At 42.4% G+C, this 18,736-nt stretch overlaps 1 protein-coding gene across 1 annotated transcript in view; it reads left to right on the top strand.

The window, feature by feature from the left end:
- Positions 1–18,719, top strand: part of ABHD2 (abhydrolase domain containing 2, acylglycerol lipase) — a 42,444-nt gene extending 23,725 nt beyond the window's left edge. The window contains exons 5-11 of the mRNA XM_049812118.1: positions 79–246; positions 3,096–3,279; positions 6,904–6,996; positions 8,685–8,795; positions 10,113–10,182; positions 11,040–11,124; positions 12,186–18,719. Coding sequence (XP_049668075.1) covers positions 79–246; positions 3,096–3,279; positions 6,904–6,996; positions 8,685–8,795; positions 10,113–10,182; positions 11,040–11,124; positions 12,186–12,382 — 908 coding nt within the window. The 3' untranslated portion in view covers positions 12,383–18,719. The remainder of the gene's footprint in view (positions 1–78; positions 247–3,095; positions 3,280–6,903; positions 6,997–8,684; positions 8,796–10,112; positions 10,183–11,039; positions 11,125–12,185) is intronic.
- The last annotated feature ends 17 nt before the right edge of the window (positions 18,720–18,736 follow it).

Here is an 18,736-nt window from a genome sequence, read left to right as displayed (position 1 = left end):
TCTGAAATGGAAATCTTCTGATTCTCTTAATTTGCATGAAGTGACATTTACTTAACTTCCCTCTCTTTCTGTGCACAGAGGATGTCACAATGGTAATCTGCCCTGGGATTGCTAACCACAGTGAAAAGCAGTATATCCGCACTTTTGTTGACTATGCGCAAAAAAATGGGTACAGATGTGCTGTCCTGAATCACTTGGGAGCCTTACCAAATATTGAGCTCACTTCTCCACGAATGTTCACATACGGTAGGTACTTCATGGCAGCTGGGGACTTATCTTCAAGCTTGTGGAACTTCTAGGGCTTGATCAGCCTCCTTTGGTGTAACACAACTGCTGTATCTGAATGAGGATAATTTGTGCTGTTTCTTAGGAACTAAACTGAACTTATGTGTGAGGAAGAGGGGAGGCTAATACTGGGGTTCACTTTTCCTTGTTTCTTCTCCCAGCTTTTAGACATGTATCCTAATCAAGGAGGCAGTTTTTGGAAAGAAAACTTTTGGAAAAAAACCCTCTTGTGGCTACTAAGAGCCTGCTCAAATGATTTTAGAGATGCTGTTAGAAATGTTAGTTTAGTGGAATGTGAAACAACCTGGCTCTTAAGGATAAACACTACTTCTGAGGCTCTGTTAAATGTAATATGAGAGGAGGTCGTGCTAGCCTATCCAGGAAGTACATTTCTATCCTAGGAGGGACACATGAGGATTGGTCCCTGGATGTAACACATGTCAAGAAAAGCAATAATTCTACAGTATGACAGTAAAGCTATGTAAGTGGTAGTTCTTAACTGCCATGCTTTTGGGCTTTCATCTTGAATATAAGGAAATCTTTCTTAACCTAGAAATTAAAAGGAATAAAGGATTTGGAACTGCGTAAAGGGTGACTCCAACAATTCTTAATTGCCCTGCTAGTGAGTAACATGGTCTTTGTAGAATGTGGCCTTCTTGCCCGTGACCTGATCTGCTTGTTCTTGAGCTCTTGAGCCCCCATGTCCCTCTTTACTGCAAACATCTATAGGTACGTTATGTCAGGAGTCAGTTGTGGATTTAGCAGGCCAGTGTTAGGTTTCTTTTTCTTTTTTTAAAGATAACTAAGATACTTATTGCTAAGAGTTTGGATTAACAGTTTGAATGTTTATCTTGAACAGTTGAATTGCTGAAATAGAAATACTGTGCTTTGAGATTCTGAGTCTGGCAGGCAAATAGGCTGTAATGCTTGGTTGCTTGTTTTATAGTTATTAAATCTACTCCTTGGTGGAAAACATTTCAGGAATACCAAGTACCTCAGTTTCTACTGGGGCCCTGGGCTGTTAATGGCTTCAAGCCTACCATGTCTTGGGAACTAAGCTTGACCTCCTTAAAGCATCTGCTTTTTTGATAAAAGTTGAGAGGTTTCTTCCATGGAACTTTACTTTAGACCTTAGGGGTTATTCTGTAGTGCATCTCCTGAGACATACCTTTCCGAGTCTTCTATAGCCTTGGAAAGGGCAAGGAATGCCTAGTACTTCTGTTGAGTAAGACAATAAATCACTTGGCAGAGTTGCTCATTAAGCAGAGGGCCAGCAAGACCATGAGCAGACTTTACTCTGCCTCCAACCCAAATATCCCAGTGTCCTTCCAGCTTTTGCTGGATTCCTGACATATTTGTTGAGGAGCAAGTAGCCTAAATTTGTGATTCACTGAATCTTCCAGCTTCACATCAAGCTGGACCTGTTGCTAATCTAGTTTTCAATTTCTGAAATAGTTACCAGCTGTCCTCAGATCATGAAGGTCAAACACTGAAGTATTTTGACTGCTGTCTTCTTACAGAGGAAACCGGAGCAACGCAGCATTTGTCATCTTGACTAAAATTGTTCATTAAGAATGTTCACAAGGAAGTGCCCAAGCCTTCCTGAAATGCTCAGCCTAAAGCTTGCTGTTTCACTGAAGTAAGCACAAAACCTGGTGCTCAGTCTGCTCCAGAGCTAGCTAAAACCCGAGTCTGATGTCTAGCAAGGATGCTACAGTTGGGGTGAGGTCACACTGGAGCAGTGTTTGGTTGGCACAGGGTAGAATCCCAACTCTTAGGATTTATCTCCCTGGACAATTTCCCCAGGATAGAGCTGAGTTTGACTCTAGGCAGGAATAAGCAGCTGGAGTTTTATTTCTGTTGCTCATGTGGTGCCTCTTGTGTTCTTTGTTTGCAGTCTTAAATCCGATGGGAAGTGCATAGGCAGTTGATACCAGTGTACTAATGCCATCAGTTTTGCAGCTGCTTCTCTTCACATTTCCTTTTCCCAAACTCAGAGGCAGGAGAAATAGCTGTAGGTATTCAGGTGTTGCATGTATGGAGGCCTTCAAGACTGTCAAACAATCCGAGGACCCCAGTACTGCCAGAAACTGGACCCCTTGGTGCCTGCAGCCTGGGGGATGCAAATAGGTGTTAGCTGAGAGCAGAAAAGATCTGTATAGAGGCACTTCTCTCTTGAAGAGGGGATACCCATATGTCTTCTAGGAAGCTGCAGTATCTTTACCTCTTCAGTGGTTAAAAAGGGCTAGCTGCCTCTGCTTAAACCCTTCCCTCTGATTCCAGAGAGCACCTGCTTAGTCTGTGCGGCAGTCCACTGAGAGCTCTGTCCTGACAAGCCAACTCTGCATTTCCATCCCCTCCCTGCATCAGCATGGGTTTAAGGATCCACGGCAGTCTTGCTAAAAGCAAAGGAGCAAGCTGCTTTCCAGACACCCACTTCAGTTCAGAAATGGCAAACTGCCTCAGGAAGGTAATGATGTGTGCTGTTCTTAGGTAGTAATGTCAAGCCCAGAGTTGCTGGACTCTGCTTTTTAAGCTGCTTTAGAAAGGAAGAGTTTTGATTGTCAGATTAGCTGTTGCTGTAACTTTTTAAGCAAGTTAATTTCATCTTACTTTGGCAGTCTGTTAGAACTAAGCATGAGCTAAGGTCCACAGGACTCATGAAACAGATACACGAACACATGTGTGAATCGGAGTTTTTAACCTTAAGGCTGTTAAATTCAGAAAGGGGTAAGAAGCTGAACTTAAAGCTTGAAGTGGGAATCTAGGTCTGTTAAAAGATGATTCTTGACTTTGTCTTTACCTTTTAGGTTGCACCTGGGAATTTGGTGCCATGGTTAATTACATCAAGAAGACCTACCCTCAGACCCAGCTGGTTGTTGTGGGCTTCAGCTTGGGTGGAAACATTGTGTGCAAATACCTGGGAGAGAGCCAGGCCAACCAGGAGCGAGTCCTCTGCTGTGTCAGTGTGTGCCAGGGGTACAGTGCACTGAGGTAGGTCTAGAGACTTCTCCATGCTAGTCTCTTCTGGGGATGCAGGAGCGGGCAGATCTTTAGCAGGGTGCATGCGAGGGGGCACTGGGGAGAGTGTGCTGCTTCTCTTGCATTGAACTGGTCTGACTGCAGCATGTGGGATGCGGAAGGAGCAGGCCAAGCTTTGTTGGCTTGGCAGCACAAATAAGCTTTCTGTCAACAATGCAAATAAGTTTTCTGTACCTGGCCAGGTACATGCTGGCAGCTTCTTGTCTGTGCATGTGAGCTGGCCTAATTCTGTCTCATTAGGACTGTACAGTGTCCTGAGAGGAGGCATTCCCCATGCAGTCCTGGTGTAATTAACTAGGCAGGCTGGGAAGTGTGACAAACTGCTGAGGTGATGCCAGGTTTGCAAGCAATAGTTTACACTTCCTCATCACTCTGAGAAGTATCCCTTGGTTCATAATAGCTTGTCTGGCTTCAGTGTGCAGTTTGGCAGCTGTTAACTTGTGGAGACTGGAAAGAGACACACAGCTCCAACTGTCAGTCCATGCTTGCCTCTCTGTGTCACTGAAGCAGTGCTTTGGGCTAACGAGTAGATGGAGAGACACTTGCAACTATGTTATACCATTTGGAAGGTGGGGAGGAGAAGGCTTAAAGCCCTAAAGTCTGCCTTAAAATGTGGTTCCCTGCCTGGAAGCCAAGGCTGTAGCACTTCAAGAGCTGTAACAGCTCCACCTAGTGCTAACACTTGCATTTAGTGATGGAGGATCTGGGTACAGCACTGCTGCTTGAAAACTGGTGTCTCAGCTAGTGTGCAGTAACTTTCCATGTATGCACAGTTAATAAAGATTAAAACAGTGTAACTGGCTAAGCTACTACTTTCAGTTTTTACTGTGTGTACATATGAAACTACTAAGGTGTAGCTGACTTTACAGTAACTTAACTGCACTTTTGAGTCCTGAGACTATTTGAAAGGCAAAAGGGGTTGCTGAAACTGGGGTATTTGGGTCAAGATCCTTTGGGCAGATAAAAATGGTGAAACTATGGCAGCCCTGTGAGGGGCTTGCTATGGAATTTGGTCTCGCAGCCTGGTCAAGGTAGCTGGAACTCTCTTGATGCTGCTGATGCTCTGCTTGTGCAGGGACCAGTTTGATACAGTCTGAAGACACCTCTTATGAGTTAAGCTCTTACAGGTGAAAGTAAGAAGCCTTTCTGGAAGCATTAAGATGTAGAAACTTGATATGCACTTCAGTAATATTCCAGCATACCTAATCCCTTTTGAGATCAGATGTGACTACTGCTAAAGGAGTATATAAGCTACTGCTAGGTCCTCATGAGTTCACACCCTTAAAATCTGAACAGATGCTTTCAGGAACAGTTTTTCTGTTTTGTTTCAAGTAAAATGTTCTTAGTTGTCTTGGGGTTCTGGCATGGAGCACGGAGCATCCTTTTGAAGCCAGCTCTTCAATTGCAGCCATCAGATGGGGTTTGCAAGGATCACATCTGGCTGCAGTCCACTTGGTTCATCTTCTGCAATTACACAATATTGTATTTCTGGTCTCCAAAATTATGTGAGTAATGCTGTTCTCTAAGCCGATTTCTGTAGTAGTGTGTCGTGATGTGCTGGTAGAATAGCAGGGCAAGGACAACCTGTTTAACAATGCTGCACTTGGATATTTGTGTGGAAAAATAACAGCTGCTTGTCTTGAGTTCAGTGCAAGTCTTCAGTGGGTTGTTTGGATTATTGAGCTCTTGTCTCCACCTGCTGGGTAAACATCTACTAGCAAATATCCAGTCAAAACATCTGCTGTGCATTACTGGGCAATCAGCAGGAAGTCTTTTCAGATCTTGTGTCTCCCTACCTAATAGCTACTTCTGCTTTAAAGGCTAATTAGCAAAGAGCTAGGGGAAAGCAACACCAATAAGTATCTACTAAGCAAAAGACAGGATAGGGAGGGCCTTGTGCCCCTTGTTATAGAAGTGGGAGAAAGGAGGTACAAAGCACCTCCAGGTGGAATGGTTAAGTGTTTGCCTTTCTGGGCTTGGTCTAGTAAAATAATTGGCATCATCCCTCTGGGCTACATGAAAATGGATTAGCCAGGTAGATGTGACCAGTTAGTTTACAATTCCATTTTCTTTTTTTATTAGCTTGTACAGCCTTTATCGCCCAAATAACTTTAGGAAGTGAAGGAACAGTGGTGGTGAGCAATGTGAAGCAGATATCTGAAATAGGAAAAAGCTTTTCCCGAGCATTAAGCATGAGTCTCGTAGATGGGCGTAATAAAGTAGCAGCAACACTAGGATGTGCCAGAAGAATATGAGACTCTTAGTTTAATGAATTAACACAGTATGGGGAATTTGTTCCCCAAGGCTAAATGGGGACATGTCTCATTCCTTAATCTTTGCCTGTACAGGCTTGATTCTGCTTCTTGATCTTGTGGAATGCATCTTTGCCATAGCTACAGGCTGTGGGGAGAGTCCTCAGCTTTGAAACCTGTGCAGTCTTCAAAATACCAGAAGCTTCCTTTTTTCAGTGCTTGCAGCTCTTCATATTAGTAGTACTACTGTACATCAGAGGACCTGTAGGGAAATGCAGTAGCTTTAACTTATAACATCTTGTAGTAACTTAATAGGTTTGCTTGGAAAATCTTTTGTGAAGAAAGAAATGTGCATCTTCCTGTCTTCCTTAATTCCCCTTCCCTGGCATAAACATGGTAGGTAGTCTGGCTAGACAAAAAGATATGAAAGTTGTTTTTAAAAAAAAATAATCCATATTCCAGCATGGCTTACTACAAGAAAACATAGCTTGCTTTTGCTCTGGTAGGGGACTTGCAGGTTGTGGCTTAGGAGGTCATGCTAAATCTGCTATAGTTCTCATGGTATGTTAATGTTTAAATGGTAGGAGTACTTCAGTAGCTGAAACTGCTCCCAGCATTCTTAGGTTGCTCAGTAAATGATAGTGTGTTTCCTCAGTAACAGCAAACCCTGCTAAGAGTAAAGCTATAACCTGCCCATGACCCTGCATAGCAAAGGAGTGCTGGTATCTGGCAGAGCTTACAAGTCTGGATGGCTTTAATTCTGTTTTAACAACAGATAAGCTGTGAAGTGCTGTTCTGCTTTGAAAATGGGTGAGACTTCAACTCAGATGCCACTTGCAGCTGCAACTAATATTTATTCCTACAGCTCCTGCCAATGAAGCTAAAACAATACTAGTGTCTGTAGATATTGGAAACATCTGCATGCATTATTTCCTCTGCAAAGTTAATATACACAATAGACAACACTTTGTTCAGCAACAAGTTTTAGTACTTTCCTTGGTAGTCCCGTTAGGTAAATTACATTCAACTTATGCAAAGGGATACTAAAATCCTCTTGTCAGTGTTGCAGATCTTGACTGATGGCTGTTAAATGCTCTTATAAAAACAGCTAATTGCATTGTGCAAAATGAGACTGCAGATGTGTTTTCTGACCCTACCAAACTTCATCGAAGTGGAAGTCATTTCCTGGAAAAGGTTAAAGCTGTGGCAGGAAGGCCTAGAGATTTGTTTACATTGCCTCTAGGCTGCCAGAAGATGTTACAGAGTATTAATCTGATCTTTCAAGATCTCCATTAACAGCTTTGTTTTGCATGGTTTTTTCTAGGGCACAGGAAACCTTCATGCAGTGGGATCAATGTAGAAGATTTTATAACTTTCTCATGGCAGACAACATGAAGAAGATCATCCTGTCTCACAGGTACTGCAGTACATCGCTTTGATAGTATTGATTGGGTCAATTGCTATGCTGGATTTGTCTTGGTCCTTTAAAATAGGACTCCTGAAAGATGATGCACCAGTTCCTTGCTTGGTGGTCTTTAGATGAACCAACAGAGGAGGGAAGCCTGTGTCAATCTCTTTCATATACCATAATATTTACAAATAGGCTTTGGTGATCTTGTTAGAAGAAAGCAGGCTTTGTTGTCTTTTTGCCTTCCAAGGAGACTTCCTTAATGAACAAACACGATGTGCACAGGAAAACATTGCAATTAGACTTCAAAGTGAAGTGTTCTGCATCTGCTTCACTTCTAGCCAAAGAATTTCCTATTCCAGGAACCTCTTGTTCTGTCACCTACCTCAGGTAGGATTAATCTAAGATCTGCTGTATGAGGCTGCTGCTTATCAAATAAGCAAATAGTCAAACTGTAGCTCTGGCTTCTAGCTGTTCCTCTAGAAAGAGCATGTAGCTAGCAAAATACTTAGTGTTGCTCCTCCTGGAGTGCCAGTGTACTTGTAGGATCCCAGTGCTGCTGCTGTGATCTGTGGCTCTCGCATATCGAAGGAATGTGTGTGTTAAACAGGTGGCATGCTCAATATTGTTGTTTCTTCCATCAGAAGTTCTCTGGGTACTTCTTTCTAGGGCAGTAAATGTGTAAGTACCTCATCTGTGTATATCTGAAGTTGCCTGACTCGAGGGAAAAGGAGGGGAATATCTAAAACCCATTCCAATTAAAAGCATATGTCACTTGCAAACTTTTGGTTCATTGTTTACACTCCTGTGCAGTATGAAACACTTGTAGAAGGAATTGGAACAGCTGACATATAGGATGATCCACATAATTCATTCCAGATTGACAAATATTTAGACAACTTGCCCAAATTTCACATGTGAAGTGAGGTAAGCTCCCATTAAATGGTACTTAAATCCATAACCCAGAAAAAAATGGTGCTGGCTGAAAGGCGAGTCTGTTAAGTAAACTTTTTTTTCTGTAATCACTTGTGCTCTAAGGCAGCTCCCCCAAATCAAACCTAGCCTCCCTTCTGCTCTGCCCTGCAGCTGCCTCTGAAAGGAAATAAAAACCCCTTTCCAACTTGTGGCTTTTGTTCTATTTGTTAGGGGAGCAGCTTGTTCTGGTAAAGAAACATGTCCTCTCCTGAGGGCAATAACTAATTATGACAAGTGTCCATAGTAAATAGCTTTCTGCTAAGGTAATGTCCCAAGTAATTTCTGCTGTGTGAGCTAACCTAATATCTGTGCTGGGGAGACTTTAGGACCAGATGGTGGAGATACTATGCCCAGGACTGCTAGTGCTCTCACCCGAGCCACCCACGTCTTTGGTCTGAAGCCAAAGGACCCTCCCTGTAACCCAGCCTCTGTTCCAAATACCCTTAGCGCTGTCTGTTCTGGGAAGATTCTTTTTAGAGGCCCCTCATGCAGTTTTTCAGTATGACAGGAAAACATTTTTTCTATAAAGAGGCTGCTAGGGTTTCTGTAATGTCTTGCTGCAAAGGGAGGTGGACAAATGAGCTGGTCCCAAGAAAGCCTCATGTATATGTAGTCTAATTCTATTGTTATCTTGTCAGACTTGGTAAACTTTGTCCTTGAACAGGTCATGGCTTTGCTGCCCTTATGTTATTTGGTTGTCTGTCTTGATGTTACTCTTTCAGGCAAGTTCTTTTTGGAGATAACATGAAGAAGCCACAAAGCCTGTCAGATGCTGATCTGAGCAAACTCTATACAGCAACATCCCTTATGCAGATTGATGATAACGTTATGAGGTATGAAGGGTGATTCTCTGATCCTGTGTGGATCTCTGAAAGTACCTTTTCTTTCAAGTGTTGCTCTTGCATGTACCTTGCTGCGCCTGTAGGAGTCTGCTGAAATACAGTGCTGACAACCTCAGAAATTCTTCCTTGCCTTCGCAGTGAATAAAACTTATCAGGAAAAAACCCCAACTTACTATTGACAGTCACAGCTTCTGTAGAATCATCCAGGAGGCATTTATTTATCAGTAAATCTGAAACTGCAGCCTTCAATAACATAGGAAGAGGCCAGTTCTGCTGCAAGCTCTAGCAAAAAGCAGTGCAGAATGTGGAAAGCCGCTCATAATGGCTCATGAATGTTCTTAGCCTTGCTTGAATTTGGGGGGGGCGGGGGGAAACAAAACACTAACTTCTCCCCAAAAAACACTACTGCCTTTTCAATAAACGTTAGGATTGGCTGGGATAATACAATCTCTTTTACTTGTCATACTAACACCTAAATTAAGCTCTCTGCTTTATTAAGCAGTAGTGTGTTACTGTCTGTGTCCTTGAAAACAACATAGCACTTTCTTCAGTGGCAGTGTTCATACCATGGCATATTCTGTATAAGGCATTTATACCTTTCCAAAATGAAGCTTTAAACTATCAGCTGTACAGCTATAACACTTTTGGCAGACTGGGAGTATTGCTAGCTGCTTTTTAAAAGCTATTCCTAGGGAAATCTCCCTATCATCCCTTGGCCCAAACTAGAAAGGCCTCAGGGACAACAGCTATGTTGCCTCTTATGTAAAAAAAAAAAAAAAAAAAAAAACAACCAAAAAAACAACCAAACAAAAAAACACCTGCACATGAGTATAGGTTGACTGAATTCTTGGTTTGGGATGGAGTGCTAAGGATTTGGCAAAGAACTAGAATCGCAGTGAATTCTGGGTGGCTCGTAGGCATGCTCTTTTGTTCAGTATGTTTGAAGTTCATAAACTGTGGTGGTTTTGTATTTGAAGAGGCTTCCAGGTAAAGATGAACAAGACAGTAATTTTTTTCTTCCATATGTACTATTAAGTGGGATGCTTCAAAATAAATGCTCTGAAGGCTGCTAGACTTCAACTTGCATTTTTAACTTGCCCATGCTATCACAATGTTTGAGTAAGCACAGAAAGCATAAAGGCATGTGCTGCCAAAGGTGAGTTTTGCAGAGATACTGGGTAGGAAAAAAGCATTGTCTATGAAGATTGAGGCATTGTTCCTATCTCTGCATGTATGCCCTCACTTGAAAGTAAGAGTCACATGGATACTAGAAGCAGATGATTGCGATGACAGTCTTCTCTATTTCAGGAAGTTCCATGGCTACAGTTCCCTGAAGGAATACTATGAAGAAGAAAGCTGCCTGCATTACTTGCACAGGGTAAGCTCTTGTAATAGAGACTGCTTTTGTACCTTCATTTTCCTACTGGAGAGTAAACACACTGTGGTTTCTGTTGTTGATACCTAGACACAGCTGTCTTAGCTGGGATTTTCAGAAATAATCAGACACAGTATATTGGAGTGGGATTTCAGTTCTTGCTACCTCTAATACTGGGGCTAGATGCTCTGGGCTTTTAAGAGCTTATAACTGACAGGTAGTAGCACCCAGGTGGTCTAGATAAAGCCACGCATTCAGCTGAACTGCTCTGAGTGTATGAGGATATAAGGTCAGAAATGGGTGGTGGCATGGAACCTGCAGTTTCAAGGAAGAAAAATGGAAGACACTCAGGATGCTATCTAGCAGGCAGATGCTTAGCAGACCAAAGTTTTGCAGAAGTGGAATTAATTCCACTGAGATCCCCTCAGATCTACTGAGCCAGAGGATGGAGATGTTCCAAGGGCATTCCCTGGACTTCAACCAAGGTGTCCATAATAGAGCTGGTACTAGCTGCCTGATGTGCAAAGCAGTACAGAGCAAAAAAGGGTGTAGCTATGTGAATTCTGAGAATGGGGAAGATCTGTGACTCAATCTGTGTTTGCTCTGATGCATCCCTACCCCTTGCATACAATTGAGTTGGGAGGGAAAAAAAAAAATCAAGTGCTGTGAAGAACTCCACTGGTGAAAAGCCACCAGCCTTAAATTTTGACTCTTCTGCTTTTCTGATGCTTCTGCAGGTACAGGGCCATTCTGAAATAAGATGTCTTAAGTTAAGCTAAGATGCTTTTACAGTTGGTAGACTGAAATTTAAATACCAACCCCTTACTGTTTTTCCTTTTCTGCCATGTTTCTTCATGTAGATCTATGTTCCTCTTCTGTTGGTTAATGCTGCTGATGACCCTCTTGTGCATGAGAGTCTTCTATCAATTCCAAAGGCTCTTTCAGGTATGTTGAAGCAGTTTCCTCCAGCTGTGCGCATTTGTGTACCTGCAGCTTCCTTATCACATCATGATCCGATCCATGATTTCAAAGCAGCTTGACTTGCCTCCTTACATCTGTAATCCTGTGGGAGGTGTACTGAGTGTTTTTAAATCACCAGTTGCTAGAACTAACAAGGCTAACCTTGAGCAGGGGGAACTTGGGTCCTTTCAGGCACCTTCTGCTGTTTTGGCTTGTGTTGATAGCCAGCAGGTTAAATTCTTGAATGGAAAAATGCTCCCCTATGTCTCCATTCCTCACTGGGATTTAGTAGAAAGATGGGTTATTATAGTGATAGTTTTGATCAAGTACATATCAACAGTCCCCTTTGCTGATGAAAGGGGGGGCACATGCATGACTGTGTTGTTTGGTACTGGACTAGGATCTCTCCCTTGAAAGGAGTTCTGTGAGCTGTCTATTTCAGCCAAGGAAAAAGGCAAATTACCTTTAGAAGCTCGGAAGAGGGAGCTGGCTGCTGCTTTGTCACACAAATAGTGGATGCACAGGGAGGGAAGCAGGGCTAATTCTTTTCCTGTTTGAAAGATGAGAGCAGAGTATTTATTCACAGCTGCTTCCAGACAGAAGAAAGCACAGGGATTTTCTCACTATACATGGAACAAGGTGGCTGATATACTGTCAGAGCTTAGTGCAGCTCGACATGATGCTAACAGTCCTAGTTCCAGTGCCTGTGAGTTAAAGATACTCATTTGCTAAAGAATGAGTGTTGTTATGGCAATACAGGTACTGCTGTAAGGGCCCAGCCAGCAGTGTTTCTTGGGCAGACTTCTCGTACTGGCTGGGATTGGTTCCTGCAGACTGGCCTGTTCTGTGAAGCAGTGAGGTTATGTGCTTTGGACTTCAAAGTAGCTGTGGCCTTTGTCAGTGCATTTCTGCTTCCTACATGTGACTGCTCCTTTGGTTCAGATGCTATGCCAAGGGTCAAGTTGATTATCATAACTTAAGGTGGTTTCATTCTCAGCTCTAAGATGTTAACCTTCTGGAACTTTGTGCCTTGTTTTGTTTTACAGAGAAAAGGGAAAATGTCATGCATGTGCTGCCCCTTCATGGAGGCCACCTGGGATTTTTTGAGGGGTCTGTACTATTCCCAGAACCTCTTACCTGGATGGATAAGCTTGTGGTACAGTATGCCAATGCCATCTGCCAGTGGGAGAAGACAAAGTCTCACTGCTCAGACACAGAGCAGGCTGTATCTGGCCAGGAGTAGTTGACCCAAAGACTATGGATCACTTCAGTGTATCTCGCCCTTTGGGAACATCTTGTTCCCTCACCTGCTGCTTCAGGTTCCATTCTCTTTGATATCCTATGGCTGGGGTTTGATCACAATGTTTTCTTCCAAAGTGGAGTTAAAGTGGAGGTTAATATCTGGTCAGAGCATCTTTGCATATATAGTCACTTGGGTTTGTAACTTACTGCTCTGCTTGAAGAATTAGGTTGCTGACTCTGACTTGTTACAGGGTTATTGAGCTAAAGACTGCTTGCTTTAATATAGCAAATCAAAATGTCAAAATCTTTTCACCTGCTGGTCAAAAACTTGATCTGAAGTGTTTGTTTAGGTGCAGATTACAGTGTAACTATGACTCTGTTCTTTGTCCCGGTGCTGGAAAAACCCTGTACCAAGCCAAAAGCCAGTGAGTGGTTCAGTCTGTAAGCCACTACAATGTGGCTTGGAAAAACAGATGCTTGACTGCAAGTGGAGTTCTAGCCTTGCACCATCTCAAGGGAGGCCTTTTAGTTCCTAGGAATGCACTTATACAAGTCAATCAGTTTAAAAATACTTAACTTTTCCATGCTTCAGCTGTCTGTGGATTGGGCTGTCTTTATGCTGGGACTCCAAGTAGAGAAAAGCCGCAGGCTGGTAATACCAGTTAATGTTTCTATGTTAATTTGTTCTCACACCAAGACCAGATCAGTCACCTTCTTGTCATCTTTGCCTCTTTTTAAATGTAGTCATCTTTTTAGTACTGGATTTTTTTGTTTAACCCAGGGCTTTTTAAAGCTGGCTCTGGCTTCCAAATGGAAACCAGTGATTAAGAATCTGCAGGATCTTTTTGTGAGCTCAATCTGTTTTTAAGAATGCTTCATAGACAATTAAGTATTCTGTTAGGGATTAATTTGTTGGGGGGAATGTATCTATTTCAGATTTATTCCCCTTATGTCAGGGTAAATTATACCAAAATTCTTCCCCTTAGCTTTCAAAGCATCAAATGGTTTTCAGACACATGACTTGCCTTACAGTTGATGGGGAACTGGATGTCTCTAGCCCTGTGCAACTAAAATTATAATCTTTGCATGGCTAACTACTTCCATATCTGTGTAAATGCTGTAAGATTACTGGCTCCAGTAAGACACTGGGCTCTTCCTCACTTGAATTCCTTTTCCACACCCAGACATCCTCTTCTAGTTTTAATGTGCAAAGTGAAGTGTGAAAGCTGTTTGCAGGAAAGATGCCTATTCCCTTGTGCTTTTCCCTCAAGTGGCTGTTATGGTCTGTGCCAAGATGATTATTAAAGACTCCTAGTCTATCCCCTGGAAGGAAAGTTGTCCCATGACACTCTGGAGACTGAAACTTCGTGGTCAAAATCTTTTTTTACTGTTTATTCTGTCAATATGGTAGTGTCATTAATCCATCCTCAGGACTTCTCTATCACTGTGTCAGTAAAGTTCTTTTCCTGTCATGCTTCCCACATCAATTAGCACTTTATTGCTTCAGCCTTGGTCTGTGTTAGTTTATAGCTTAAGGATGAAACAAGCTGCAAGACTTCAGTCTGGTAATATAGGAGAAGAAGCCTTCTGGACTGTCCTGTCACTGAACTTCAGTAGGTTGGAGAGGTGGTGTTTTGTTTTAATAAAGCAATAATTAACTATTGTAGCAAAGGTGCATTATTGTATCAGGAAATTCCTTTCATTTGCCTTAGGCCAGACACCTTGGCCTGTTACAAGGAACTGTGGATATCTGCACATTCTCCTTGTTAGTAAATCCAGGTTTTCTTTTTTCTTCAAAGAAAAGATGTGACCAAATAAAGCTATAGCAAGACTTGGCCATGCTTGTGGCTGTTCCTTAAGAACTATTTTAAGGCATCAGTTAGCAAGGATATTCTTAGCTGATGGATATCTTGTCTCTATGTTGTTATCCTCTTATTCATACTGCATCTGTATATCACTAAAATCTGTCATAAAAGACATTTCAGATTTTTGCTTAAGTAGCTGTTCATGTAATATTCATTGGATATGACTTAAATATCTTCTCACGTCAACAGAAGTGGAGTGTAAACAACACTTGTACACATCAAATAGATACAGTATAAATTTAGGTGTGTTAAGGGGATATGGTTTTTATCTCCAGTGGGTTACAACTTTAGAAGTGTTTTGACTTTCACAGTATGCTACAGCTGTAGCTTACACAGGTCATGGCTGTCTGCCTTGAGGAAACAAAACTGCCCTTCCCATGCTTCATGTGTCCTTCCTCAATCCAGCTTTACTATGCTGAGATGAGCATCAACTTCAGACAGCTCTAGAGGAACAGAAGTTGTCTTTAGTACCAATACCACTGTTGGTGAGAAGCCCAACATGTGGATACCTATGAAAGAAAGGTCAGTATGCATCTGACCTCCTTTGAGAGCAAAATATCTGCCTTCCTCAACTTGAGAGCCTTATCAAAAGCAGGGGTGCTCTGCCCAGTTCCTCAACTGGCTGAAGCTCTGCCTTCTTCCCCAGGACACCAGACTGGCAGAACAGTTCAGTTGACTTGCCTGGAATGTCAAAGTCAGGAGGGTGAGAACTGGCTGGGTACTCTCTGGGAAGGTTAATGCTGAGGCAAGGCAAGTGTTTTGCTGCTGCTTTTTGGCCAAGTCATGCCAGTCCCTGTGGAAGTGGAGCTTTGTCTTGGAAAGCTTTTTCTTGGAAAAAAATTTTCCTTCTTCCATTTTGCAAATAAGATCATTCTTGATAAACTAGGCTTTCAAATGGGTTTTTCTGTTCCTGAGGTATGAGGAAGTGACCTTCCTGTCAAATGTACCCTTGTTTCAAACTGATTTCACTACAGCAGATCGCCAGTCAATCGACAACCAGTTTTTAGGCAAGTTTTCTAAAATGAGGTGAGCAACTGGGCAATTCTCAAAGCAGCAGGAGCTGTGGCTTTGTCTAATCAGGCTTTCTTTGAAGTTGGAGAGTCTTTTTGAGGAACACTTCTTCCTTCCCCTGCAACCCAAGCCTTCGTACTTCAGAAGTGCCAATGCTGTGGTCTTTCTGAAACTCTCAACTACAGAAGTAATATGGGTCTCTGTCTTGCACCTTTGACCTGTTTTTGCACTTGCATCTACAGCTGTTCAAACCACTTGTGACTTGACCAACTAATTCTAGCCTCTTTAGGGAAGAAGAACTTCTGTCATGGCTTGTTTGTGCAAGGTTTCTGGAGCTTGAGGTTCAGCTTACTAAGCTTGTTGTAGGTGGAAGCAGTAGAACAAAAAACATGTTCTCATCTCACCCAATTTGATGCTGCTTTCAGAGCAAGACTCGTGGTGTCAGACTTGCAGCAGTAACTTAAAGATCTTGGGAAGGTGGGAGAGGAGAAAGTTAAGCTGCAGTGCATGTTATCCAAAGACCTTCAAAGAAAGGAATTGTGTATTAAATCTTGCTGCTGACAGTGACTGGCAACTGATACCTAGCGCCAGTACCCCAAGATGCATAGGATGTACAGTCTTGATCTGAAATACCCTTTTATCCCAAAATAAGGCAATGTTAGTTGTGTGATGTGGGCTGGTGGTCTTCATTTGCCCAGTGAACTCAACCTTAAATACAATCTGAATTTTTAAGTCTTAAAGGTGAAGTCATCTTTTTCATCTTTTGTCAGGACACGAGGTTGTTGAAGTGTGCTCTTGTAGATGGTTACAGTATAGTCTGATAGTGCAGTTCAAAATTACAGCATGATGAATCTGTCATGTGCTCTGTTTAGTTTTAAACTGGGATTAGAAAAAGTGTTAGCAGAGCTCTTCCACAGGTAGTCCCATGTGGTATGCACACCTCTTTCCTGTCACTGGATGTAAGTAGCACTTAATCATAAACCCCAAGGACTCTCTCAATCAGATAGCAAGTTGTAGAACTATTACTCTTTGGTTAGGCTGGTCCAACCATCACCTCTGTCAGTGTCTGGAGAGATCTGAAGATTGTAGGTGAGCAGCTAGGACTTGCTCTTACTGAACACAAGGAACTTGCAGCTTCTACTACATCAGATCTGCCAGCATTTTTAATGGTCCCTTAGCTTCTAAATTGACAGTGTTTTCAGATGGGTTTGGCAGTGTTGTAGTTGCACTGTGAAGACAGACACTTGCACTTCCCTGTAGTCTTTTTTTTTCTGCAGTTCCTGTTTATGAAGATACAGGTTACCAAGACAGGGCATTAAGCAAAGATGTTGGGAACTATTAGCTCCAGTACTGAATTTAGCCAAGCTACCTGTGTCATCTGTCCTGGGTCTGTCACAAGTTCCTAGACCACAGCCCTTTGACACATGGTGCCTTGCCCTTTTTTCTTCCCCTCCCCTGACATCAGCGTATCTAGAGACTTCAGTAACAGCTCTGTCAGAGCCTTTGGGGCTTTGCTTTTTAGTAAATGAATTTTCAGACACTAGATAGTAAGACACCTCTTGTGGTGTACACTGTACAAGTGTGCACTAACTTAAAGGACCCTTGTGGGCAGCCTACAACTAGCTACAGTCTATTTCAAGGCTTAAAATAACAGTGTACATAAGCAGTGGATCATTTTTAGCTCTCTGCTCCTCTAGCAGTAGGGATTGAGTCATAGAAGGAGGGTTTGCTTTGCCTAATATGTGACTTGTTACCTTATAATCCCAAAGTTCTTGTGTCTATTAACTCTCCAGCAGCATAGCTGGAGGTAGGTTGCTTAAGTGACTACATCTCAAAAGAAAGAGTAGAGAGTAGCAACTTCAGCATTTAATTGCCAAACAGTTTAGTCACCTGGATTGCTTCCAAGTTTTTCTAGAAATATTATGCCTGTCTGGAGCTTATTGAAATTCTTCACAGTCTTTTTCCAGGAGACCAGAAAAGGCCCTAGCCTTGTGGTGCATAAGTCATTTGTTGTGAAGAGCATCTTGTTTCTGGCTTGAGTCATACTCTGTGTCCTTACTTGTTAGATGGGTCAGTTGGCTGGGCAGGTCCTGGAGCCACAGTGACTCAGAGCAGTGTCTCCTTCATGGCTTCTAGGTGAAAAGCAAAGAGCCCTTCTTGTTGTGAGGACTTCCTGAGTTTTCTCCAAGCTTAGAATGCCTCAGAGCAACATCAGACTGAGGGAGGGGTGCCTTGTAACTGTACCCCTTTTATCGCTGGGAATGTCTGTTACGCTGGCCTGGACTTTCTCAGCTGTTGGGGGAGCTTAGGCATAAGTACTGTCAATGAGTCAAAGCAGTTGCCAGCTTTCCATGCTGTGTGCAAGGGTTTCTAGGGTTATTCTGAACATCTGTATTCTTGGTTTTGCTGGTTAATCCATGGACACAAACACTGCAATCCAGGGCAGCATTTATCAGGTTGGCTCTGCTGGTATTGAACAGCCTTTTTCAAGTCTATCTGATAACACTCTCCAAAAGCTTCACCTGTGGATAAAGGCTTTTCTTTCTGTCTCACCCAATGGCCTTGCCTAAGCCAGGTAGTTTTAAAGCCAGTAAGGAGCCTATCCCATAAGGTGGCTCTATACAAAGTCTTTTTGCTTCTGTCTGAATGACAAGCTTGCATTGTCTATCTCTGGTCATGCAAGAGCTTTGATTAGATACAGAACTTCCTTCTAGGATCTCCACTGTAGCTCGACTGGGATGGTGACCCTTCTCATGGCCCCTGCCAACTGGGAAGTCTTTTAAAAATAAAAAAAAGCCAAACAAACCACACTTGTATTTGATATAACCAAACCCTAGTGCTTAGCCCAAGTCAGCAGCTTTGCAAAGGAGCATGTTTTGTCATTGTGTTACTTGACAGCTTGACCATAATTCTCAGTGACAGATCACTAGACATTCTTCTTGAGAAAGCATAACCTCTTTCTCTGAAAATCCCAAGCTGAAGAGGTGTGTGGAGAGTTCAGGAAGAACAAACCTGTGCTCTTCTCGTTTTGCCCATGCAGCTTGTTAGAACAGGCTGAGTGACTTCTAATGTTCTTGGTGAGCAGTTTACTATGAAAATATTTTCAAATTGGCAAAATTATACTCTGCAACCACCTCTAAATGCTGCCCTGAAAAAGCTTGTATACTGAGACACTCTCCCTGCTGCCATGTTCTGAGTCAGATTCTCTGGAGCTGACAGCTGCAGGGGAGATGATTTGCAACTAGCAATGCAATTTTTCTATATCTGCTGATGTTTACCTTTAAAATTATATATAAAAATATATATGAAACAATGTATTTGATTTTTTCTTTGATTTTTTTTGTTCTTCTGTGTGGTGTAAAATGGAGGTCATTGCAAAACAAAATGTAATTTTGTTACCTTTGATTCAGTGGGATTTCTTTATTTAAAAATAAAGGACTTATTGAAGTCAGTGCTACATGTTGTGACTGTGTGCAGTG

The sequence above is a fragment of the Accipiter gentilis genome, chromosome 10 (assembly GCF_929443795.1).
Source record: "Accipiter gentilis chromosome 10, bAccGen1.1, whole genome shotgun sequence".
NCBI classification, from domain to species: domain Eukaryota; kingdom Metazoa; phylum Chordata; class Aves; order Accipitriformes; family Accipitridae; genus Astur; species Astur gentilis.
This window is presented reverse-complemented; position numbering and strand designations above follow the sequence as displayed.